We start from the raw sequence: 27,547 nt of genomic DNA on the forward strand, positions 1-27,547 counted from the left end.
GGGCTAGGAAACCAATTACACTGCCAAACGACCACATCTCCACTTTGTGCTAACTGTGCTTACTCCCATTCTGCAGAGAAGAGAGAGAGAGAGAGAGAGAGAGAGAGAGAGAGAGAGTGTTAAAATAGTTTAACATTGTGGTTCTTTTAGTAAGAGCAGTTAGAAAAAGTTAGCGTTATGAGAGCATTTACTACGCTATCTAGATGTCCGACACAATTTTTCACCATCTAAATAAAAAAAAAAACTTTTATACTTAAATACAAGAATCGAATTACGAAAGAATATCTATTAAGACATAAGTTCAACTACCGTTAGGAAATAAGAATTAAAAAAAATCTGAGGTACAGAAATACTTAGCTAATCCTTTTCAAAATTTCGCTAACCTTCCGAAACATCCACCTTTTGCTCCAAATGACTGATCTAGGCAAACTACCTGAGGCCTAACAGCCAAACACAGCTCTCCTTCCCTAAAAAAAGAGAAATACCTCAAATCTACTGAGAGAGACCTTACCTTACAGACCTTACAGTTCGTTCGGGTTGCCCCAGGTCCCTCAGTGTGAGGCGCCTCTAATGTCTACCAGAGAGTTGCTAGTACATCTTCCAATCTTGGATGGTCTGGGATGCAGTTTAGATATTTGTCGAGCTTATTCTTACACACATCTACGCTCACTCCTGATATATTCCTCAGATGAGCTGGCAACGCATTGAATAGACGCTGCATTATCGATGCTGGTGCGTAGTGGATTAATGTTCTGTGTGCTTTCCTTATTTTTCCTGGTATAGTTTTGGGCACTATTAATCTACCTCTGCTTGCTCTTTCTGATATTTTTAGTTCCATGATATTTTCTGTTATCCTCTATCTGTTTTCCATGCCTGAATTATCATGTAGCGTTCTCTTCTCCTTTCTAGACTATATAATTTTAAGGATTGTAGTCTTTCCCAGTAGTCTAGGTCCTTAACTTCTTCTATTCTAGCTGTAAAGGACCTTTGTACACTCTCTATTTGTGCAATATCCTTTTGATAGTGTGGGTACCATATCATATTGCAATATTCAAGTGGACTACGAACATATGTTTTATAAAGCATAATCATGTGTTCAGCTTTTCTTGTTTTGAAGTGCCGTAACAACATTCCCATTTTTGCTTTACATTTTGCCAACAGAATGGCTATTTGATCATTGCATAACATGTTCCTATTCATCATCACACCAAGGTCTTTAACTGCTTTCCTTATTTGTGATTGTCTTTCCATTATTAGGTCCCCTATATGCATATAGCTTTCCTTCTCTGTCTCCATAATTTATTGATTCAAATTTATCAGAGTTAAATACCATTCCTATTACCTCTGCCCAATCATATACTTTGTTAAGGTCTCTTTGTAGAGCGTTCCTATCTTCATCACAAGTTAATTTCTCTACTTATTCTTGTGTCATCAGCGAAACTACTCACTACCGAATCCTTAACATTACTGTCTATGTCTTCAATCATAATAACAAACAATATTGCAGCTTAGCACCGTACCTTGTGGCACACCGGATATTACCTTGGTTTCATCCGATTTCTCATCGTTTGCAATAACTATCTGTTTCTGTTGTGTAAAAATTCTTTTAACCATCTTCCTACTTTATCTACGATATTGTGTTTTCTAATTTTCTTTGCTAATATATTATGGTCTACTTTGTCAAAAGCTTTTGCAAAGTCTAGATAAACCACATCTGTTTCATTCCGCTTTTCATATTTTTGAATATGTTCTCACGGTGGACTAACAGTTGGGTTTGTGTACTTTTTCCGGGTACGAAACCGTGTTGTCCATATATTAAACCAATTATTTTTATTAAAATGTTTCATAATATTTTTCTTCATTACCCTTTCATACACTTTCATAATATGTGATGTTAGACTCACAGGCCTATAATTACTGCCTCTAGTCTTGATCCACTTTTGAAAGTAGGGGTGATATATGCTAATTTGTGCTCATCATAAATCTTGCCTGTATCTACACTTTGTCTTAATATATTGCAAGTGGCTTTGCGATAGAATGAACTACTTTCTTTAACAAAATAGCAGGGACTCCATCCGGCCCTGCAGCAGCTCCTTATTTTAATTTCATTAATTGCCTGCACAATATCAGCTTCATTAATTTCTATGTCAGCTAAATATTCACTATTTTCGTCCCTTACTTCTATATTCATTATCTTCATTATTTATTCTAGGGGTGAATTCTCTCTTATATCGTTCTGCCAGTATGTTGCAAATTTCCTTTTTTTTCATTCGTTAATCTCCCTTCAATTCTCAGAGGGCCTATTTCTATTCTTCTTTTATTCATCTTCTTCGCATATGAGTATAATAGTTTGGGGTTTTGCTTGATATTTAATAGGGTTTTTTCTTCCAAGTCCCGTTTTTCATTTTCTTTTGATTGTATAATCTTTTGTTCTGCATTTTCTATCTTACTTTTTAGTTCTATAACTTTCCATGCATTTTTTTCTTTTGCAAGACCTTTTTTCCACTTTCTGATTTTCTGGAACAAGATCCTTCTGTCTCTTGGTATGCATGTATGATGTTTACTTTTCTTCTTCGGTATATATTTATCCACTATTTTCTCCAATATTTTATATAATATCTCCGTATTTACCCTTATGTCATCACTTACGAAAATGTTTATCCAATCTTTGTTTAATTCTTCATTAATTTCTGACCATTTTATATTTTTACTGTAGAAGTTTGTATTTTTCCATATCCTTCCCACTTTTTCATTTCTTGCTTATCTCTATTTTTCACTGCTTTGGGAGGATGAACTGTTAATTATATGACATTATGATCTGAAATACTCGCATTATAAACTATTATTTCTTTAACATAATTCATCTCGTTCACAAATACTAGGTCTTAAGTATTTTCCTTTCTTGTTGGCAGGTGATTTATTTGTTGAATGTTGTATTCTAGTAGCATATCTAATAGCTTTTCAAATTGCCTCTTATCTTCTGCACTACTATTACTCTCTTTTTTATATGTATAAGTACAACCACAGAGAGAGAGAGAGAGAGAGAGAGAGAGAGAGAGAGAGAGAGAGAGAGAGAGAGAGAGAGTCTTAATAAATATTTTCCAAAATTAATTCTTTCAACTGTTTCAATCTTTCGAACTGCTGTCCAATGGTCTGATTGTACAAATTCATATTCATAAGTATTAATCAAGAAGGCAGTGCAATACAAAGGAAAAGTGTTATCTAAACAAGTCCCTCCAAATATGTAAACCTAAATTTTCCAGGACCACTAAAAAGATTCAAACAGCAGAACGATAAAAATTAAAGGATTTCGATGCTACCAGGTCAGGCGTTTCTACACAATGAATTAACACCCAAACAATAAGCAATAAAGTGGATATGTGCACTTAGGGAAAACAAGCAAGACCTCACAGGACTCTATATCAAGAAAAATACAAGCTACGTAAAACTACTACATTCGTTCACTGTAATCCGTGAAAAAAGCTCTAACTACAAGAGCAAAGCCGCTGAAAAACCAGAGATCTTCAATGCCATGCATGCTTTGATTTGATTTAAATAGATTTTTTGGCATTATGCCATGCACTGGGGAAAAGGAATGAAAGTAGTTGCAACTAGGGGGGCCGAAGGGACTCTGCAAAGACCTTAAATAATGCCGCCAGTGCACCTCATTTGGTGTACTATCCTCCTACGGGGGCCATGCATATATGGACCTCTCAACGGAAAAAGTGACGACAGCCATTTCACATCCCACTCGCTCATACTCATCGAAATATCCACGAAGATAAGTTGCCAGTCAACTAAATTGTGATGGAAAACAAATCTAAACGATTGCGCAAGACACACCTCCCGTCTCAGCACCAAAAATGGGAAAAAGCTGTGACGTCATTCCACTCATCAACATCTCGCTCAACACCTCTCCAACTCCCAAGCGACTCTTAACGACTATCGACGCGAAGTCGGCGAAGAACGGGGAAACAAACAACCTGGTGCACTGCATATGGAAAAGGTCAACAGTAGCCAGTAGACAAATGTTTTATAATAAGTCACCGGCAAACAATTCGCGTTGATATGGAGGCATAATTTATTTCACAGGCCCGTAGCAATAGTCAAAGCCCCTCAACACAACTTGTAAGAAGCCGTTGTTCTCCTGTTGGCTGCTTAGGAGAATATTGGAATGGTTGCTGAAAACTAACGTCTGAAAAAGGACCTACCTGAAAGATTTATAAAATTCAAGAATTCAACTATCATTATTATTATTATATATATATATATATATTTACAAATAGCTATAGAATAAAATTCAACCAACCACAAACATCGCAACCCACATTGTACTATGAGGGAACGAAACTTAAGTTTGTTTACTTTCGCCCTGCAACCCGACACGATGGCAATCGAACTATCCACCTCTTCCTCCTCTTACAGGAGGTTTCAGAAGACCACCCGACTCCCAAGTTTCAATTCATCATTTTAGGAGAAAGACCAGTGCAAAAGAGGCCACCTTTTCCGCTTCACACTGAAAATAATCTGAGATCACTAACAAGACGAGAAAGTCGAATTATCCATCCATTTATTCTGAGACTAACAAGATAAAAGGGCCATTGGAGAAAGTTAAAGTGGATAAATTGACAAAACTAAGCCTAAAACAAGCCAATAATGTTAGGCCTACGCCAGTCCCATTACATTAGGCATATTCCATGGTACTACATCTCCAAAATTGTTCCCAACTCATGGTACCAAACAGCGTGGAGAGAGAGAGAGAGAGAGAGAGAGAGAGAGAGAGAGAGAGAGAAATTCCAACTGTTTTGATTTGTTCATTACTTGCGATAGTGAAAGCAATAATGCCAAACCTGACTTTGAATGCAAGGTGATGAAATTGCTCCTTGCATTGGGATGGCTGAAATGGACGATGAGATAGCATGTATACGTATAACCTATTTTTAAACACATGCACTAGATGATGAAGTGGTGGTTGAAATGCAACAAAGATCAATTTAAGGCAGAAGATGCAAACGAAATGATATAGGATCAATCTCAACTGAGGTTCTAGGATTAAGGCGAAATTGAATAACAAATGTTTCCCGTTTCTGATGCAACGTCTTATTAAATCTGAAGAGGTCTCTAATTGGAACATTTAAACGCGTATATTTTAGTAAGACACCCGTCCTACAAACTAGACCCTAATAAAGCGACTTGAGAAATTGATAAAACCCATTGGTTACTTCTTACCAGATTCCTGTTTAAATGCATTAACAACTGTAGTTCTTTTTTTTTTATCAATTTCTCAAGTCGCTCTATTAGGGTCTAGTACGTAGGACGGGTGTCTTACTAAAATATACGCGTTTAAATGTTCCAATTCGAGATGGGCGAATCCTCAACCACCTGGCTCATTTTAAAACTGTTATTAATTCTAGCAGTGTTCCACTTGGTCGACATGAGAAATTATTTTGCAAATGAAACAACCGCATTATTAGGACAGAGAGAACAGGACAGCTGGCTACCTCAGTCATTCATTAGCCGATACTTATAGACACAGATTCTCAAAACAACGTACCAAGAGTGAATAACACGCCTGCCAAGAATAAAATCAGTGACAAACTGACTTGCACAAAAAAAAAAAAAAAAAAAAAAAAAAAAAAAAAAAAAAAAAACTCATACCGAGATTGAAGTTTTCTAGCGTTTACCGTGTAAGTGGGCAGGTGTTTCCAAGATCAAATGAGACTCAATCACGAGGAAATTGTCAAGTTTCACAAGCAACAGGGATGGACGTATGTATTAACAGCACACCAAACGACCTAGAAATTAGGTTCCGAGTATTCAAGTCACAGCAAAGGACGGCAGCCCAGCCATGCCCAGCTACACGTCTCTTGCCCAATCCTTCGATGGGCAGTGCTCTACAGCACAACTCGAGAGAAATCATCTATGACCGTTTTCGATATAGGGATCGAGTTTTATGCTACGAACTGTCTTATAGGTGGTTCTCAAACCAGACTTTGATGATGCACTACAAAATTCATTGAAAAAAATTCATATTTGGCACAGATTCGAAGAAGGAAAGCCCGTGTTAAGACACAATCTTCATTAGATCACTTACTAATAAGGAAGCCTACGTGATTACATAATACATGCACACACATATATGTTATAAATTAATCATATATACATAATATATATTTAAAATACACACATATATATAATACGTATATGAATGAAGATTATTTCCCCATATCCGCTAGTAAAGAATTGTGTTCCTCAATATACATGGTCAAGCTGACTTCGAAAATATGAAAATGTAATAATAATTACAATTTAAGCAATGAGACGAAACATTTTCAGCGACGTCTCATGGCGAAAATATAAATCTCACCATTACCTAGAAAAAAATATAACCTGAGAAAACTATCTCAATTACTATGTGACCTAGAGAGAGAAGAGAGAGAGAGAGAGAGAGAGAGAGAGAGAGAGAGACCCCTGGCATTTGCCTACACTTCCCGTTACCAGTAACCACCACCGCCGGCGCTGAAATGCCATAGCAGGGTCAAGGCGCTTCAGGTCCCAAAAACTTGTGACGACTTTTTTTTTTCACCATCAGCAATGAACGAACGACATCATAAACCTGGTTCTTTGCCACAGGATTCGAGTACGTACACCTGCAGACAGCAAACACACTGACCACCAAGACAAGTCAATTCGCCTTAAAGAAAAAGAAACAGTAAGAGTTTCAAGAACAGAGAAGTAACAGTTCAGACCAAAGCGGAAATAGCAGCAAATTATGAACGCTGTTTCTCCACACACCAATCAGCGCTTGCCGAAAATGACTGAGGAGAATAAAAACATGAGAACATCTCGCTGGCTGAAAAAGGGTCGACCATTACAGAAGATTATAGGCGGCCTGATTACATAAAACAGATTAGATTCCACGCATTCTTTAGTATTGTGCTGTATAAAACACCAACAAGCTGAATTTACGTGTATTTCAATACAAATATACACGAGCTTGTGGATTCATTTTTTAGTACCTTCAGGAAAAACATTGGTACAAAGCATGTGACTCTATGCAATCAGAAGTTGAGAGAGAAAATATACTCTAACCTATAATTTTAACAGAGAATCGAGTGCATACAATAAGAAAGAACAGACCCTTCTACACTAAAACTAAACTCTCTTTCAACTAAATAGATTACTCGCACAAAAATTCACTTTAAAATGCTATGAAAATGAAATTGCTACAACTCCAAACTACACGCTGGGTGGAAGGGGGTAGAGCGTGACGTCACCACGCCTTGGCCAATCAAATGCGGGTAATTACTCACTCAACCAATAGGAGTACGGCGTTTCATAAAATAAATTCAGGGAGAAGCAATAAGCCTTGCATCAACGACGACTCGACTCTGGGCCAACATATTTACCTAATACAAGACTGAAGGTGATGAAATAGTCATCTTAAATAGGGAACATGATTGCAAATAGTGTCCGTGAATAACAATAAAAAAAATCGATGATACGACAATATTTCATGCCCTGATTCCAGAGAAAATGAGCGAATGAGGGCTCACAGGACTTGACCAAAACAATAGCACCCACATGAAATTTGTTTTCACTTATACTAGAAAATGGATATAAAGATGAATATAAAGATACGCTCATTACAAGTCCTCCTCTTCTAACAAGAATCCTTTACGGATTAAAGTCAAATATACTAATAAAGAGATTGTAATCTAAGAGTGGACAGATATATCCCGGCAGAGTTCCTACACTGCGTATCAGCTTCCTCTAAAACGACTGAGGACACAGTTGTTCTGCAGTAGAACATGGAAGGCAGGCAGATGAGGGCCTGCAAGGGCGGTGGGTGGGTGGGTGGGTGGTGTGGGGACAGGGCGTGTCGGTGAATATCAAGTGGGCGTGGTGAAATACCTTAAGTGCGAGGTCTCAGCAACCGGCGCCATCCTGCCGCCTTCTACAGAAGAAACAGACATATTCTCGCTAGACATGAACATCTTCGGTCCAAAGCGCTTTCATAATACAAAAGCAAGGATCGTAACTTGTACGCAGGCGTTTTGGTCTGAAACTCACGAGAAAAGTCTTATCACAAATAATAATTTCAATGGGACACCTTTACCTATATAACCTTGAATAGTCTTATGGAATGAAGCAATAGGGATATGACCTACGCAACCTTACCAATAACGGAAAATACTAATTGTCAAAGGTCCATCAATCCACTAGCCAAAAACTATACTTCACTTCAAGGTTAAAAAAAATTCAAGGTTCTCACCAATTAAATGAAATCCTCCTTAAATGGTCCCCGAGAGAGACTATTCCCGAGGTCCTATTCGAATATCTGGACTCATCGTACTCTGCAGTGAAGAATGTTCGCCAAGTTTGTCTCATCCTATTCTGCTTCCATTCACTAATTTGTATCCGTGAGGAAAGTTGGGTCAAATTCCCGTGACCACCACACTGCAAAGGAAACCTCTGTCCTTGTTTTAGGTAATGCTCGTTTGTTTTTACCTTTTTGAAATCCCAGTGAACTGGCAATACTTATTTTTCGTTTGTTTAAGCCAGTTAGCCAGCGTCGAAGATTTCAAAAGGCCATGATATAAAAAACATCGGTGCAACAGTTGCTGCTACAACTAATTATATAATATCATTGCCTACTCTAAAAGCAATTATATATGTGTGAACTTCTGTCACATACGAAGTGATATTTTTAATATTCCTAAACATTAAATTGAATATCATTTAACATCCAATTCACTCACACTTCTCTTGATGGCTCAGTGATCAATTACAATTCCCCTTGGGTGTAAGTTTTTCCCGAGTGAACTGGATACTTAACGATATGTGTGGCATATAAACCTTAAATAAACCCAATACCTCATCGAAAATCCTGTAATGGATCTTGGGGTCGGCACGTAAACTTTAGAAGCCCGCCATTTTACAAAGCAGCAGACCACATATCACTTACATCTGACACCAGGGAACGATACACATTTCATCCCAATTAAGTTCCTTAACGTGATGGGTTTGCCAAAGACAAACCTTATCGGCCATACCAATTTTAATACCAGAGAAGACGTCTCACAAGACACCGACATCACTTACGTACACCACTCCCTCTGGCGCGAGTCAAGGGATGGGTGGTGGAGGGTATCTAACCAACGAAGTTACCAGACCAAACATGAGCTCATTTGAATCCCCTGGGACAGACTTGGACTTGGCTATATTCTATGCGTACCTTCAGACATTCTAAAGACGACGCCAAACCCAAAATCCACACCCCAACTCTCAGACTGATTCCTCGAGCATGACACCTTTTAATCCGATCGTTTCTTGAAGCCTATGCACACCTTATTCTTGCCCAGAGAGAGAGAGAGAGAGAGAGAGAGAGAGAGAGAGAGAGAGAGAGAGAGAGAGAGAGAGAGAGAGAGACTTCATAACGAGGAGATGAATGAGGATGCCAAGGATGGATGGCCTTGGGAGTGGACACAAACCAGGAACGAGTTTATTAACTGGGGCCAAGAATACTTACCATCAATTACACGAGAACCCAGACTACAAAATTGAAAAGGATGACATCGCCCAAGGTAAAAAAAAGAAAGTTCATGGGTTCTTGTACATTCCCTCATACAATTATCAATAAAGGTAAATAAAAATTGTCAACAAAACTATCACTATCGAACACGAACTACGCCTTGAATCAACATTCCACACTAGGTACCATCCAAGATTACCTACCTTCACAGTTACCAGAACAGCCAGGGGCTATACCAGACCTCTGCAGCAGCCTTATCCGCATTCAATTTACAAGCAATAGTGAACAACAACATAAATTTCAACAGCTTTCATTTCCACTACACACACACACACACTAGACTACTTCTTTCTCTACAAGCTTGTCCCCATTTGGGGTCGCTGTAATGGTCCTTCATTACACACACACACTAGACAACAGTGAATATCTTTAACTGTTCTTTTTCAGAACCCATCCTTTGAGATCTCTTGCTTTTCCTCTGCCAAATTAACGTGATAGAAATATCATAGACACTTTCGATTAAATGTTTTCACACCTCAAAAGTTCGAGTCTGAATATTACGTTTCTTTACCAAACATCAATTTAAAGGATAAGAAAGTGATCTGTTGTCTCATTATCCCCAAGACCACTGCTCGACCTACTGGACCCATTATTACCCAAGTGTAAGAGAAGTGAGAGATGGTTGCTTGAAAAAAAAAAAAAAAAAAAAAAAAAAGTTCTACAGAGTACTCGGCACGTGATAACATTCTTTACACACACACACACACACACACACATATATATATATATATATATATATATATATATATATATATATATATATATATATGTCTGTGTGTGTGCGCGCGCGCGCGTGTACATATAGTGCGTGTGAACCGAAGACTACAAAGACCATTCACAATTCGTCTCCGTCAAAGTACTTCCATGTCGCCCATGTTTATTCAATGACTGCCCGTCGGCAAATTCTCCAAATATTGCCTACCTGAGAATGACGACTTCGCTTGGCCACTTAGATTTTCATCTCATGGGAAGGGAGAATAAGAGGGGGAGGGACTGGAGGAGAACGGAGGGAGCAGGGAGAACAGAGTGCCTCATTGTCCATTCCGGAGGCGTCTCAAGTTTTTCCTTTGATGGCTTGCCAGGCTCCAAGACCCACCTCGCAACCAATCGCATTACGTTGAACATTCCTCCTCCTCCTCCTCCCCATTCCATCATCTCCCCAAGAGACACTCCTCTCGCAACCCCCCAACTCCTAACCGATACCCTGGAATACCCGTCCTCCCCCTCCCCCCCAACATCCTTAATACCCAGACACCTTACGGGGACCACTGGCTAGCCAGGATGAAAATTTCAATAGCGGAGGCTGAAATTGCCGTCTTAAGACAGGCGCAGACGGGTATGGAGATTTCGATGTAACCTCAAAATCAGTGTGGAATGTACTAACAATCAACACAGCAGGTATCCATTTCGTCTTATTTTAGTCCCCCTCGTCACATATCTACGTATATTAAGTCTATACTGTACTTTCGCTTACGATTCAACTTCCTTCTCACCTTTATTACTTTACAGTTCTCCGAGGTTTCAATTTCGTGATTGTAAAAATCAAGTATATCACTAGTTTCACCTTTGCTGCTTCAACCGCAGTTCAACTCATCCAGATATCTTAATACCATTCAGTTGTCACACACAAATTTACGTTAATTGAAACTCAAGGCAGAAACCTTGATTACAAATCACTACAGCCTTGCAAAACAACTCAGGCGTATATTATTTCCTTCCCAAACCGTACGAATTCTAGCATGACAAGCTTCAAACACTGGTCACTAGCAGAAGTTATCGGATATTCCAGCTAACTTAGTAATACTGTTCTCAAATTTCTATTCTACCTTTAGTAACAAACGCGTTACACCGCAGCAACTATCGTAATGGTAATCTAACAATCAACAACGCACTAAAAATTAAACCCAGGTATTTTTCATGAACAGCAATAGAAGAATGAACTCTGCTTTAAAAGGGAAAGGAAGCGTTCTAGTACTTATCAAAAGAATCGGATGGTAAAGACCATTCATTCTATAGCAGCATCAATTTACGTGAATAAAACGAAATAGAGATATAATCTGTCAGTCATCTAAAAACACCAACTACTGAGATAGACGAAGCAAACATGACTGTGACTGTGGCATATTATTCAAGCAGAAAAAATCAAGTACCAAGCAGCTACCCCTGCCACCCAGCCATCTTCTACGTCGGTACCGTCCCTAAGCCCAGCCCATGGGAGGCCAGGGGGCTGCAATTCTGAATGAAGTATCTTGGTTGATGGGTAACTAACTACCCCACTCACCCTCCCACAAGAAACCTTCCTTCACCCCTGTCACCAACTCCTTTTTTGTTCAAAAACTGCAGAAGTAACATTATCCTTCTCCAACTAACCTTTCTACCCCCGACCAACTCAATCTTCTACCTTTGCTGCAATTCTCACACCCCCCTACTCCTCCCCATACCCCCCAAACAAGCCGTCCTATCCTAAAGGCAGGTCATACTCCATATTAGGAGCAGACACCGCGGAACGTTGCCCCATAGCATAACCAGCTGGCCTGGCTGCCTCACAGCAATCTCAAAACAGACAAGACTGTCTTCTATAGAGACAGACTTTTCTGAAAGAACTACGCAGTCCCACCGTAACTGACTCGGTTAATCTTCTATGCTGTGCAAACAGACTCAGCTGCACACTCTTCGAATAGCGATAGCAAGATGCCGTTATACTGATTAGCTTCAGCAGGTTCTTCACCTGAAGTGCGTATTATACCCATACTCAGAAAACATGCGTTTTATCTCATTCAGTAATTAATGCCACTGTCTTGCCGATGGACTTCTTTTCAATTATCATTACGGGAGAGAAGGCCACATTGTCAAAGTAACATACAATTTTCGAGTGAAGTTTAAAACCATACGATATGCATCGCCCGTTGCAACCAAGAGTCTAGGAATCAGGTCAATATGATTCTTATTGTTGGATAAAAGCCCCAGCCCTTCCCTTTCACGTTTCACTGGCACAGAACACGAAAACGGACCTTCCACAGTCGTTTCTCTTTTTCCGAAAGGAAAAACTAATCAAAGTGAAAGAAATGAAAGGAAAAACTAATCAAAGTGAAAGAAAATGAAGAAACTGAATCACAAATACTACAAAGAATTTAGTTTCAATTTTTAAGTCTAAGATAATAGCAATGTCCTAACACATGGGAGAAAAAAAACAGCAAGAAGAACATCCAGACCTACAGTGGCAACAAATATACCGACCGGGCTTGTTCAACGATTTCATCAACTCAAATTCATTCCCGCCTTTATTTACATTATATACTATATGCACCCTACAGCACGTTATCCTGAAGACTACCTCTACCCCAAACAACCTAAAGATGACAGTGCTCTATCACATATTCCAGGACATGAAATTAAATACCCTTGACCCCAGTGACAAGGACTGTACCCTACACAATATTTGGCACATTGACAGGTGTCCTATCTCTTCTCCCGTTAGCTGCAAAGACTTATGAAAGCTCCTACGCACATAACATGAGAAATATCGACACCAGTAATATATCTGGATGCTATGGGCGTATTTACTTCTCGGAAGGGCACTCGCCCACTTCACCTTCAGATTCCTACTATCACCACCTACACACGACCTACACAAGTAGAAAATCGAAAGTCAAATGTTAGTACTACCTTGCAACACTTCCTGCCCTCTTCTTAGCTTTGCTTCAACGACCAATTAGATAAAGCATTAACGTTACCAATAACGTTTGCCTTCACAAATAATAAACAACAAGGTGCACGCGCCTTAATGCTCAACAAAATCTTTGTGTGTGTGTGTATGAGAGAGAGAGAGAGAGAGAGAGAGAGAGAGAGAGAGAGAGAGAGAGAGAGCCACGTCACACTACTCGATGTATCGGAGCCCCTCGTAATTTAATATGGCACCTAAAATAGTTCACGGTTAACTGTCAGTGCCAACAGTCGACCAGTTCTTTTTGAATTTCGCTAAATACAAATAAAAGACCATTTAGAAAAGAATACCAGACACTTCTAAATTCAGTATAAGCAATTATCAAATTATCACACTAGAAGACCAAAAACATTACTTCCACAAACCGTCAATAGTCCTAAACTGATTCTAGATGCAATTGCTGAATAATGAAAATTCAGTATTAATACGAACATATATAAACGTGGTATAAATAATTCTTTACACGACACTGTACCTCTGACGAAAAAACATCTTGGCAGATCATTTCCCACGTAACCATCCAATATTCTACGAACTGAACATCCTCAGCAAAATAACGTACGGTTTCAGTATTTTTCATATTTAACAAAATCATACATACACCCAAAATACCACGATACCTTTACTGAAAGCATATGATGTGGATCTCACTTCATGAAAGAATACAAGATGACAAATCGAGTTAGAAGTGAACTGTGGCAACGCTTCTTGGCATCTTTTTGAAAATCTTAACATCCTCGCCGACTACTCATATTTGTTACGATTTTATCTTTAAGTATAGACCAAATTCAGTGCTCGGTGGTGTCGATTCCAAAATCTTTTACTTGGCATTTTCATCTGAGTTAATGATCGAAACTTCCCTATTTCTTACCGAAGTGTATGTACTTTAGTTTGACCCCGGTAAAAAAGCATTGTTTTGCGTGCCCGGGAATATATTTAAGTACCCGTTTCATTGTGACCGTTAACCGACGGCAGAAAACTCCCATTATTCAATGAACTGTTAGCAGTTTCCTCGCGTCATCAAAATCCGTATTCATCTTAATCAAAAAGAGAGAGCAGGGCCAGACACAGTTCCATGCGGGACACCTGATATCAAGGACCTTTGCCTTGATATAACTTGGGCTGGTCTTGGAAAATGCTCCAATGGCTCATATCCTACTTGAAAGTTCCTTTGGATGGATTAACATAGACAGGCTCTGATTTTTCTTTAGAAACCGTTACGCAGTAGGAAGTGGTCATCTCTATCAAAAGTCCTTTGCAAAGTCGATATACTGTGTGCTAATTTCAATGCCAGATCCTAGACCCCAATAACAAACTGAATGACTACCTATGATGCCAGGGATTTCCCTTGTATTGTCTAATTGGTTGATGGAGGAGAACGTTATCGATCAAATGTTTGACAACTGCTTGACTCATGTATGACTTCGGAAGATAGAGTTCGTTTGTTTGGCTTTACGGCTGGGCTGAGTGGTTAAAAGATTTTTTGTTTTGTTATTGTATGTTAACGATTCCCATTTTTGCATCATTTCGATAGCATTGCCGGGAAGCGGTCTGTCCCAAATGCAGCTCATTCTCATTTTCTCTTATATAATTCTTTCCAGCAAGGTTAATGTTTCGCAGTGTCGGGAAGTCGTTCCCACTTAGGTAGAAGAATGCTTCTAAATCCTCTATCTTGCGATTCGGATCTGACAGGCATTCGCATATCTGTCTGGTGATGCGATAAGAATCCATTTACTTTGGGTAGGGGCAATTCCACTCTTCACTTTTTTTTTAGTTTGCGTGTCTATGGAAGAGCTTGGGGTTATTTTGGTATACTCTCTATTGCCTTGTTTTCCAGCTGGTGTTCTGATGGCTGTTTGAGTCTGGCGGTAGGGGCTTTTACCTTTTTCAGTTCCCTTACTCTCTCTCGGAAGAAGACTCGCCGGTTTCTCGCAATTATGCCCATTGTCCTATTTTGTACAATCTCCTATCTATAGTACAACCTGTCCAACGTTTCGTATACACCTAATAAAAAAACCTGTAGGGTTTCAGTGTTCGATTTGTTCCTTAATGAGTCATTCGAATCACTCGACGATATTAAGTGCCTTATTTCAACCCAGATTGTCTTGTGGAGTTCGAATGCCCGATAAGGACTGGGAAGACGCGTCAAGGGTGGTGTAGCCTATGACGTTCAGTGTCATATTATTAGGGCGGCATGAGATGAAGCTTAAGAGGCTGTGAATATTTGTTACGCCGGATGGGGGCGACTTCTTCTCCCGGCTGTGTTGGCCTCGTATCCAATGCTACCCAACTGTTTAACATCTCTGACGCATAACCTTGCAATAGTACACCAACTCCTTTTTTCCTAGATGCACCAGGAAAATTATAATTCCAAGTACCAACCAAATCTGAGAGAGAGAGAGAGAGAGAGAGAGAGAGAGAGAGAGAGAGAGAGAGAGAGAGAGAGAGATCCCAATGCGACAAGGAAGGCACTGTTGTGATGGAAGCAACTTGCAGGCGTGAGAGAAGAGAAAAAGGACGGAGACGGGGATGAGGATGAGGACGGGGCATTGAGGGAAGAGGCTACGTGAAACTGCAACGCTCTAGGCGGCCCATATCAACATCTGACAAACAGCAGGAGTCCTACATTGATTCTGCACTCGACGAACAGCCCCGCCCTTCACGTACCCCTGAAAAACATAACCGGGACGCCTCTACACCCTACCCAAAGGCCCCCACTGCATTAACCAATTTCAAACTATTATACACTTAAGAGACACATACACCAAGTACGCCCGCTTCGGTTATAAACGAATCCGGTTTACAGGACTTGGTGGCTATCTGCTGCTGCATGGCCAACCGATATGAAATTACAAAACCGGTTTTCAACATTCTGTAAATAGGTTTAGTTTTGTCTTATTCTCATTATTCGGTCGCTTTCATCGCATCCTCTACTTGAGCTATTCGTCTGTCGTCGTGAGATCGAATTTAAGCAGGCTGATATTTCTCAGACTCATTGTATTACATTCTCGCACTCGCCTGTGATATTTAAACTTTGCAAATAAGCAAATAACACAAGGTTTTTCTTGGCCACTATACCGGGGCTTTGACTTACATTCCCATCAAGAGCCGACATTTTATATTGTTTACATATTTGTATAGAGAACATAACACGAGCGTACAGTGCTATATATAAAGACGCTAGCAAACTCTAAATACACAATTTTGATAGAGTTGACCCCTGAATGTAGCGCATTCATCTCCAATCTAAAAGTGACCGGCATAGGAGATATTAATTAGCAATCAACATGAACCTGGCGCCTTACTAGCATCCTGGAAGGCTACAGGCGACAGAGAACTTTAAAAGAACACGTTATGGCCAGACATCAGGATGCTTCAAACTTGCACGAAATCATTTCATATAATTTTGTGTGCGTGTAATAGTTTTATATATATATATATATATATATATATATATATATATATATATACATAGCATCACGTTTTATATACTTCGTGATCAAGCTATTCAATATATATATATATATATATATATATATATATATATATATATATATACCTAATATATTTATATATATATATATACATATATATATATAATATACCTGATATATATATATATATCTATATGAGAGAGAGTATGGAGAGAGGAGAGAGAGACGAGAGCGAGAGAGCGAGAGAGAGAGAGAGAGAGAGAGCGCTTAACGCCAGGCCATGCCTCATCAACCATTGCACTGAATAGAGAGCCTAACAAACAAAACTTCTCCGTAAGAAACCCAATAGGAGAGTATCCTAACCAAGGCCAATGAAGGCACACTAACTGCACATGCAACGCCAAAGGCAAAAGGCCTTAAGAAAACATTTGTTATTAAATGTTGCATCTCCTGAGAACACCTTGAAAGCACATTGAAAGGAGAAGTCCAAAAAATCAATGTAAGAAGACGATTTGATACACGTTATAAGGAATATGATTCATGAAACCCCAGCTTTAAAAATGTATGACTTTAAACGTACCATACTAAGGTATGATACCACATGCAATCATAACATTCACAAATCTGAAACAGTAACGCTAAAAACAAACTTGGTCACAAATCTCGTAAAATTTACCACCCAATGTTAGTAAAAAAAAATTTCCATTAATAGAAATACCAAAATTACACTTGAAAAAATGGCAACACCAAAACCACAACACGGTGGCTGACGGAGCGGATTATAAATAAAATCACTTCCATTGGTCATCTCTATACAGCGTGAAAATTTAAGACTAGAAAATGAGGAATAAAAAAAACATCCTCAAATAATCATCTCCATATCTGAGGCGGGGGGGGGGGGTTGGGGGGGGGGGGGCAAGCAGACAAACCAATGCAGGGAATCTTACCCTCCTTTCATTCCATCCGTCAAGGTGGCGCCGCCGACATAATATGGAATGTGGCGACAACCATATAATTAACTTCTGTTGACCTATACTCACTTGAAATCATGTCGGAAGTAACATCCCCAACGTTACTTTAACCATTATCTGTCGTACAGGAAGATGAATATCATTAAACTATGACGCATAATAGAAATTCTTCCAGTGTTTCAACCCTCAGTACCAATAATATTAAAGCTACAAGAAAAAAAATATTAGACAAAACCATACATGACTACGTTCTGAAGGTACACTCAAGAGAACAAAACCGACTGTTCAGGAAATTAACAAATGAAAACCCATAACCAACAACCGGCCATGGCTACATACCCATATAAATCTATAATGGAATGTTATAATTTCAAGAGAAACAGGGCATGCCAAATCCCGATCACTGGCGTCACCCCTAAGGAAATAAAGGCGACGTACAACTCGTCAGCAATCCACATGCACCAGAGTATAATAAACGAACCTTTCCCCCCCTCACAAATATGCTATACGTCCGTCAGCCAGCGAAAGAAGTCGGTCGCACTTTCCTCACATCTCGTTATTGAGACAAAGAAAACCAGTTTTATCTGCTAAGGCTGCCCACTAAAAATCTTTACCATGTTCTCTATACGCACGCCGGCACATTCCTATCTAGATATCTACCCTATTAATCAAGATTATTTTCAAGAGAAAAAACAAGGGCTGATCATTATGTTTTCCACGCCTAATTAAATACACACACACACACACCCACAACCACACACACACACACACACACACACACATATATATATATATATATATATATATATATATATATATATATATATATATATATATATGTATACATACTCACACACACAAATGACGATAACATACAAATCTAGGAAATTATTGGTTCAAGTCCTTAGGAGGAAAAAAATTAGATATTGCCCATTTGGAATTTTTTCCACCATTTTCTGGTGTCCCCGTAATCGGAACGATGGATATTTAATTGGCTTTTCAAATCCGAGTAAAATAAACATTTCGTTGTCATTTGCATTTTTCGACTCATTTTTGCTATAAATGTTCGAAAAAAAAAAAATCTAAAAATTGTCTACAGCATCAGCTTCTGTAGTTGGTCACGATATACTAATAAAATATATGGCCAATGCATAATAGTGGGGAAAACTTGATTTTACACATTAGCTTTGCAATATTTAGTCCTTTATAACCATTTTCTCCTAATCTTCACATTTCCACGGAATTGACAGACACTGACAATGACATTTTATTTAATTGCAAAATTCAATTCTTCACTTTATGTGAAGCTTTTTTCACATCTTGTGCCACAGAATCGTGCAGATTTAGTTCCCACTCATAGTACCTTCCTGCCTACACTGCTCAAGAATTTGATCGAACTATCATACCTTTTTGCCTCGGGTACTGTCGTTTCAGTTTCCTGGGCGCTCGAACCCTTACAAGTGTTCGAGCCATGTCTCTCCTCAAATCCTTACGGTGGAGCCCCGAGCCAGGATTTTTATATGCTGGTAGAACCGGAAGCTGGCAACAACAAAATTCAATTTGAGAGAAGATATTGCACCACCATTCCTTGGAGGCTGACAGGAGCTTGTCAAACGCAACCACACCACTCGTGCTTCTATTATACATTCTTGTTGGGTAGGGTTGGTTCACTCCCGTTTCTCCTCCCTTCTTCGTCCACCTGTCTACCTTCTGACGGGAATGTTCTCCACAGTAGTTGCTAGCAACGGTAACATGATGGCAGCATTCCTCTTTACGCATAAAACAGCACCATGAAATCTATAACCGTATGGACCTAAATTTCCAGTTTGGTTATCATCTAATACTTCCAAAGATGCGAATGCCTTGGTTTGTAAGCTAACCCATGAATGCATGACAGCAACACGTTCACCTTTATTCGCCCGTGGCTGTAGCATACCTCCTTGTGCTCCTAGTGGCAATTTCCTATTATAATCCTTTCCTCAACAGATCGAAAAGTTGTGCGGATAATCATCAGCACTGCACCCATACAATTTTACACCTAAATCTAATAGGCTTTCTTCTGATTAACTGTTTCGCATTACGATGTCCGTGATAAGGTATCGACTCTTCAATATTCAGAAACTCATGGAATATTCCAAATTTCGGGAAATCATACCTCGATTTATCAAGCAGTGGTAAAATTTTGCCCATCTTTGACGCTGCTCAATTGTTATTATAAGTCACAGGAAAGTATCCCTCATCAGATTAGCCTCGTAGCGCTGCTCTTGTCAGGGGCGCTTATTGAATGCATCCCAAAGTTCCATAATAATGCACCTATATTGTGTGTCCCCGTGTCCAACGTTCTTCTTTTGAGAGCAACTTACAAAAATGTATCATGTACAAAATTTTCTCAGTTAATTTGAATGAGATATAAAATATACGGATAGGTATTTAGCAAAAAAAAAAAAGTAATCATGAAATTAATGAAATAAAAATTTTCTTATAATGAAAACATAATTGAGGCTGTTATTTTTAGTAAAGATTCACTAACGCAAAGGGTAATAACTGATGTGATAGAAGTATTAGCGAACTTCCAAGTTGTTTTGAAGTTGTATTCCCAAATTGGGAACTTTGGACCCTGACAAGTTAATTCCCTCCCCCCAAAGGCAACTTAAGAGCTACAGGACGAGGAGAAGAGATAGTCCTTGAAAACTTGTATTTTTCTGAATAAAAATATCCGTTAAGCATCACCCTATTTACAGTGAATCCTGTTATTACGTGTTTGAAATATATATATATATATATATTATATATATAATATATATATATATATATTATATATATATATATATATATATATCCCGGGATGCTACATTAAGCAATGAATTAAGTGCCTGCTAGCGGGGTGTCTCGTATCCATGGTGCAGAAGGACAAAGGCTCCAAGACATCGAGAAAACAGGGAGGCTAACTTGAACTTCTCCAACGTGAGGAAAGAAACCCAAATCTTCCTTCGTTCCAGACTGATTTGCAATACTTGCACAACAATATCATTACAATAGACATTTGCAATATCATAACAGGGGCTCATATCACTAAAAGACAAAGTAAAACTAGAAATTCATCCTCAGTCGAAGACGCTGTTCTTCAATGTAAAACAAGAGGAAAAGGAAATGCAGACATCCATAAAACGACAGGGGTTCACCCAAATATGATTCAGTTGAAAGACAAATACGAAGAGGGCTCCAGTGGGCCTCTACAAATCGGTATATTACCAATACGTAAACATGACAAATGAGATCAGGAGTTACAAGCAGAGCCATGGACACTTACACCTTTGATTGAAAAACAATTCAGAATAGTCGACTTTTTCCGGCAGGGGTGAGGCAAAGTGATGCCTTCACGCCCTCTTTGGTTTAGAGAGCCAACCGCAGAAATTCTATCACCACTGTCATTTGTTATATAATAATGAGCTATGCTTATATTTTTACAACTCGTTTACTAGCCACTCAATAAGCTATTCCAACATTTCCCTGACATCTCGGCAAACACCATCAGTGAAGGCAACTTTTTATGCAGAGAATTGGCCTTCGGGTATACATACACCTTATAAGCATCAATCCTTCTACCTACTTCAGGTATCCCAAATATTATACCTTTTGAAACATAAATTACATTAATGGCAGTAAAGACTAAAATGAAGACAAATGTGGTTTTCGGCCGTAACTCACGCTAATACTTCATTAATGGGAAATGGCAGATGTGATCTACAGGCAGTGATCAGACTCGAACTGTAAGAACCGAATTCCGAAGAGTATTACAAGAATTATGTTCAAAACTACGAATCCACACACATGCCAACAAAACGTAACCACACACCTGTTCATAAATCACAATAAGCCACGAAGCAAAAGATTACAATAATAAAGTGACCTCGCATCACATAGAAAGCCCTTTACTTTCATTTTAAAACCTGCAACAAGAAATGACCTCAATATTGCCTTATCTACAGTGATCTGCAGGGAAACCTTGATGTACACAATGCCTTTTTAAGATACATGAGATTAACAATATAGTATAAGCTAAGTCGTGTATACTTCACCGGACACTTGTTCTCTCAACCAAACTGCACCCGATATTAAACTATGGAATAATATAGGACGATCCCCTAAAAGCTATTAAACTATTGATCTACTCTCCAGCTTAAAATGCCTGGATACACCCAAGATCCAAAAGTAAAAGTATAGAGAAAAACGAGAGGAAGAGGGGGAAGTGAGCCTCTCCAAACTGATCTCTGGTACAAGGGCAGAGGGAACTCATTATGAACTTTTCTCAAATAGGGCGCCGCCCATCTCACACCAGTCATTTCGCCGCCCACGGAGACTTCATGATCCGACGCCAACGTCCGTGCCTTGTGGGCAAGATGTGTGGGAGCAAATTGGGGAAGGAGTTTAAACAGAACTGTGGGAACTGGTGGGGGAGAGGGAGATGGTATGTCGAAGATTTCTCTTCCATGGGCTTTAGAAAAAAAATAAACACTTACAGGGGTAAAGGTTCGTTCCTCTGTTACACGGCCATTTACATAATAATTAAGACAACGAAAAGGCCCATTATATCATATACAGCATCTCCATAACGCGACAGCCCAGGTATGAAAAGTAATTACTAAATTACAATAAACGTCCTAGCAAAGACCCAATGGTCATTCAAAATCGAATTCTAGACAGGCATAAATACTATTATTTTGGAAAACCGTCACGGCCGCACCGAAACTGAAAGGCTTTCACCTGGAACATTTAACCTCGTGAGAAAATTAATTAGGAAATTGAGAATTAACGCCGATAAAATGGGACCAAACTAGAGTAAAAGGAGAATCGTGTAAACTACTACCTAACATGGCACCCAGATAACCCCCGTAATTATCCAGAAATAAACTCACTGAACTGGGCAGAAAATCTGACCAGCCTGTATTCTTCTACAAAGCTCAGCTACACTCATGTGACATCAAAAGCACCTACATTACACGAGAGCAAAAATTGAGCTAAGACTCAACTTCAGATTTCAAACAACCTATATAGTATATACCGAGGGATGTGACGTAGACTAAACATTATGAGAAGTTTCAATGGCAAGAATAATGTCTTCAACACACCTGATATCCTCTTCCAGTTTCATAATACATTCCAAAACTGATAAAAAAAACGCTCACAACTTCCCCATTCATAATCAAGAGGGCGGGGAATCCAAAGGTATAACGTACAAACTCATCAATTGATGAAATTGCGTGTAACGCACTCACTCCCATGCTTCGTGGACCACCAACAATAAATTTGAAGTCCCAGCTGATTTTGACTCCCATGACGATCACTACCGTTACAGAGGTAAAAGAATGATAGTGAAAACGGTATATTTTCCTTTGAGTGTTTATCTGTCAATGATGTCTCCACAATGTAGCAAAAACGCCATTCGAAGGCTCTCTACTTCATTCAAAAATGGTTCTTACTGCTGGGCTGTGAAGTGAGCATTCATTATCCGTGATGTTCCAGAAAAGAAAAAAAATATCATTCGATAGAACAAAGGCATTAAAACTTCTCAATTACAACCAAAAATTTAACAATTAACTAACCAACCATCCACCTCATTGATATAAAAATAAAAATTTAAAAATGTATAAATCATGACAATTAACCAGATGGAAAAAGCAACTTCGATAGCCCAGTCCTTTCCACATACTGACAAACTGTTAGCTTTATATAACAGGACTATCACATCCGCAGCTTAAACCCTTTGAGACACGAATTGCAAATAACAAGCAATCATACCTGAATCTGACAGTAAGCCTAGAAAAAATTAACTCTGTCTGCACAATTGAGTCATACTTGGAATATGCGTAAGGTTGCAAATAGTAATAACTAGGTCTAAGACATTAAGCTTTGAGCGGCATGTCTATGCACAACGTTCAGGGTTGAAACCGACTTAGCCAAGTACGGTGAAAGTAGATCAGGGGTGGGAGGTAACGTAGACGCATCACAAAAAGCAACGTTTAAACATACTCTTGAGCGTGGTGACCAAGAGGGATTCCACCAAAAATATAATGTTTTCACGTCTTAATGGAAAAATATATTGCAACTTGAATTTCAAAGTCCAAAAGTGGCCATACTTAGCCGATAACTAAATTGGATGAAATTCATAAAATCACATCAAAGAGGTCAACTTCCAACGGAGAGCAAGATAAAAAACCTGATTAATACCTAATAAAATAGTTAAGGAATATTACTCGGGTACTAATTACGGACACGCTTCCTTTGGATAAACAATGTATACAGTATATATATATATTTTAAGCAAACCGGAATTCCATGATTATGATATATCAAACATACCGGAAGCAAAATCAGTTCAGTGACGTCTAGTTCGGTTGGACTACCGTTGTTTCTGCAATCATGCTCCTCACTCTAAATCGAAGTATTCGCGCTCTTCGCCTTACAACCCATAATCTAAACACTCAAGAACACAGGTAAAAGGGTAAATGGCGTAAATGAAACTAGGAAGTTGGCGGGAAGCGCCTGATAAGAAACTTCCCATATTCTAATGTAAAGCAGTGGGTCATTATCAACAAAATAAGGAAATAAAGACAACCTTAACTATAAAAAAAGGGAGAAAAACAGTAACAAGGCAATATGGTTATTGACATTAAGGCCCTTAAATTTAAAGAAAAATCACAAAATGGTAATTAATAGCTACAAATCAGACAGACTCATATCTTTGGCATAACATCCTCCCCAACGAACCTATGATAAATACTTTCCAACTGATTTTAACAATGGAACAAATTAGGGCTCTCAACGAGGTGGCGACGTCTTCTCGCGCAAGTGCAAGAGGGCTTCAGTTTTAGCTGGCTGTCTAAAACAAGGATTTTAACCAAACACTATCAACATACCGCCATAGATATATATATATATATATATATATATACATATATATAGTATATGTATATATATATATATATATATATATATATATATATATATATATATATATATAATATTAATAGAATTAATGACTACATCAATAGGATATAATGCATGTAAGCGTAAGCGTATGTGTATGTATATATATACAATATATATATATAACTTATTACTTTTCCTGTGGTATTCACTTATATCATGATGTCACGTGCATCTACTGAGATTTTTAAGCATTTATATATATTATATATATATATATATATATATATATATATATATATATATATATATATAGTGCAAGCGCGCGTGCATGTAATCGTCAGGCAATCACAAAAAAAGTTATCTGAGAGGGCACGTATAATTTATAAATCTAGAAAATTTGCCATGAAGATAAAACTAAATCTTTAAAAGCCAAAATTATGGCGCACCTCTTGCAGAGATATAAAAAAATTCCGAATAAACATTGCAAGAAAGTTACCAAAATTCCGCAGTCTAAAACAATTACGAAGCATGAATATGCTCCTTCCTAACCTACGCGGAGACTACGGCATTTATTATCCATCCGTTTCAGAAAGAAATCTCTTGCGAAATTTGGCAAAACATTAAAACATCTGGAATCGTACATTTAATTACGGCATTTTAACACTGATAATTCAAGATTTTCAAATACTCAAACTTAATCCAATTCCTGGCTCTTGTATTCTGCATACACTGAAATACATAAGAACTGGAGACCAAAACAATATTAGTGAAATTATCCCAGCGCATGGTACATTCAGCATATTACAGATAATAAAAACAGCATCAAATCACCACTACGACGTTGAAACTACTTCGCGGTATCAACTATGTAATACCGGAACATACACTTACTGATTTAAGAATATGAATTAAAATACACCAAAATACCCCACATTTCTGGATTTCCCAATAACACACATTAAGACGCATCATGGACTCACCTACTCGGCAAGGGGAGAGAGAGAGAGAGAGAGAGAGAGAGAGAGAGAGAGAGAGAGAGAGAGAAATCCTTAATCTGATACCAAAACATAAGCATCGAAACTCGCTCAATATAATCAATTACGCCAACAAACACAGCTTGGCATTAAACTACGCCTAGGCAGGTTTTGGCTACCCACATAAGGAGCACAAATTTGTCCCTAACGTAATTCCGTCCGAACAGCCTATTCTACCTTTGACCATAACTATCTCCCTAACGGTTCTCTGTTAGCTATCTCAGAGCCTCTGAAATCTGGTTGCTGCAGAGACATGTAAGCCTAGGCCTTAAGCAGACTGAACCGCTTTCCTTTGGTTGTCTGCAATTCTTATTTCTGCAAAACCAAGCAGGTTTCATGAAGTCCAATCAGCCCGCAATAACGGAAGCTTGGGAAAAGGTAACTATACTTCAACATCATCCGTAATTCTTCAATCAATTACCAAAACTAATTAATTAGGCCTAAGACACAAAATCCTTAGGCAGGAGCGCAAAATACCCACAGAAACGTTTGTGAAACCAACGGCAGAGCTGATAAGCAACTTAGGCTATGTACTTCATGAATCCTGGTCATCCGGTTTCTGTGACACTTTCTTACAGAACTTCAACATTCGAGAAAGAGAAAGAGGATGATGATGATGGCCCACGCTGCTGCACTATTTTCAGCAGATGGAGGAGTAGGAGGGGCAGGAGGAGGCAGAGCGTGGTTGGTGGAGGGGGTAGGGAGATCATCGGCCATGCTCGTCGTCAGCTGACTACCCGCAAACACTAAACAATCTTTCATCCTTGCGAAACACCGGAGCAATTAACTCTCACTTCATAAATCCTGCACAAAATATTCACTCGCGGTTTCCTCCAGGGGCGAGGCACTAATACAGAAACATGAGAAAAACTTAACAATGAACTTGTTTGAAATCTTACCTTCATCGAGAAGTCTTTCGACGTGTAAGAACACACTTGGGAAGGCTGCTAGCTGTTTCTTATCCTTTAACAGCTGCGCGAGGTAGTCCGCAATGCTATGAGTATTGTTAGAGTCACCCATTTTGTGTAAATATATTATGTCAGACTTGTGTTAAAAGTAGCTTATAGAAGACGAGGGGGTGAGATTTACAAGAGGTTAGTTGTGACACTACTACGGAGCAAGAGTCTACCAGTACTGTACCTCCATGAACTGTTGCTCACTCACCACTATACTCGCGCACGCGCACTAGCACTCTCTCTGCCCCCTTCCATCTTCACCCCCCTTCTCTTCTTTCTTCTCTCTTTCCTTCATCCCAAGGACCAATAAAATCTCAGAACATAAAGGATCCGAGTAAATAGATTAAATGCCATGATCGAGTATATCATTTATATTTATGATTTGCTATTAATCAAGAACTTTAACAACATTCGTATCTGGTTGAAACTTCTTTTTATCTTCCAACATTTCCATCTTTTCATCTTGGCTCCTCCCCTTTCATCCCCCATTAGTGGGAAGAAATGGTACCAACGCGTATTTTGTTTTATGCGTAAGTTAAGATTTTTTCTTAATACGCAGAGTAAAGGACACCCGTTTGTTTTCCCTTAGTATAATTAAAATTCATATGGTTTATTTGTTGTGATGTTCCTTTAGAACAAGTCATTTTCAATTTATCTGTGATATACGTCCTCCCGGTTAGAACATCCCCTCCCGCCCCAACACAGTACGTTTTCTTTCGGGCCTTCTTTTGGAGGAGTAACTGCATCAAGTAGAATCCAGTTATTTGAGCGGAAACTAATCTATCTCATTCACGCGTTGTAGTTAGGTCAAGCTGGGCTTGAAGCGTTGGGACTAAGGTCGCAGAATATGAATAAAGTTTTATACAGTATACCAATGGAATTTATTTAAACTTATCACTATAT

General features: G+C 38.8%; 1 protein-coding gene across 4 annotated transcripts in view; it reads right to left on the bottom strand.

Moving 5' to 3' along the window:
* LOC135220944 (protein held out wings-like) overlaps nt 1-26,822 on the bottom strand; it is a 185,979-nt gene extending 159,157 nt beyond the window's left edge. For all 4 annotated transcript variants that reach the window (XM_064258600.1, XM_064258599.1, XM_064258598.1 and 1 more), the window contains exon 1: nt 26,588-26,822. In XM_064258600.1, the coding sequence (XP_064114670.1) occupies nt 26,588-26,708 (121 nt within the window). In that variant the 5' untranslated portion in view covers nt 26,709-26,822. The remainder of the gene's footprint in view (nt 1-26,587) is intronic.
* Between the last annotated feature and the right edge of the window lie 725 nt (nt 26,823-27,547).

This window comes from Macrobrachium nipponense, chromosome 2 (assembly GCF_015104395.2).
Source record: "Macrobrachium nipponense isolate FS-2020 chromosome 2, ASM1510439v2, whole genome shotgun sequence".
In the NCBI taxonomy this organism is placed as follows: Eukaryota; Metazoa; Arthropoda; class Malacostraca; order Decapoda; family Palaemonidae; genus Macrobrachium; species Macrobrachium nipponense.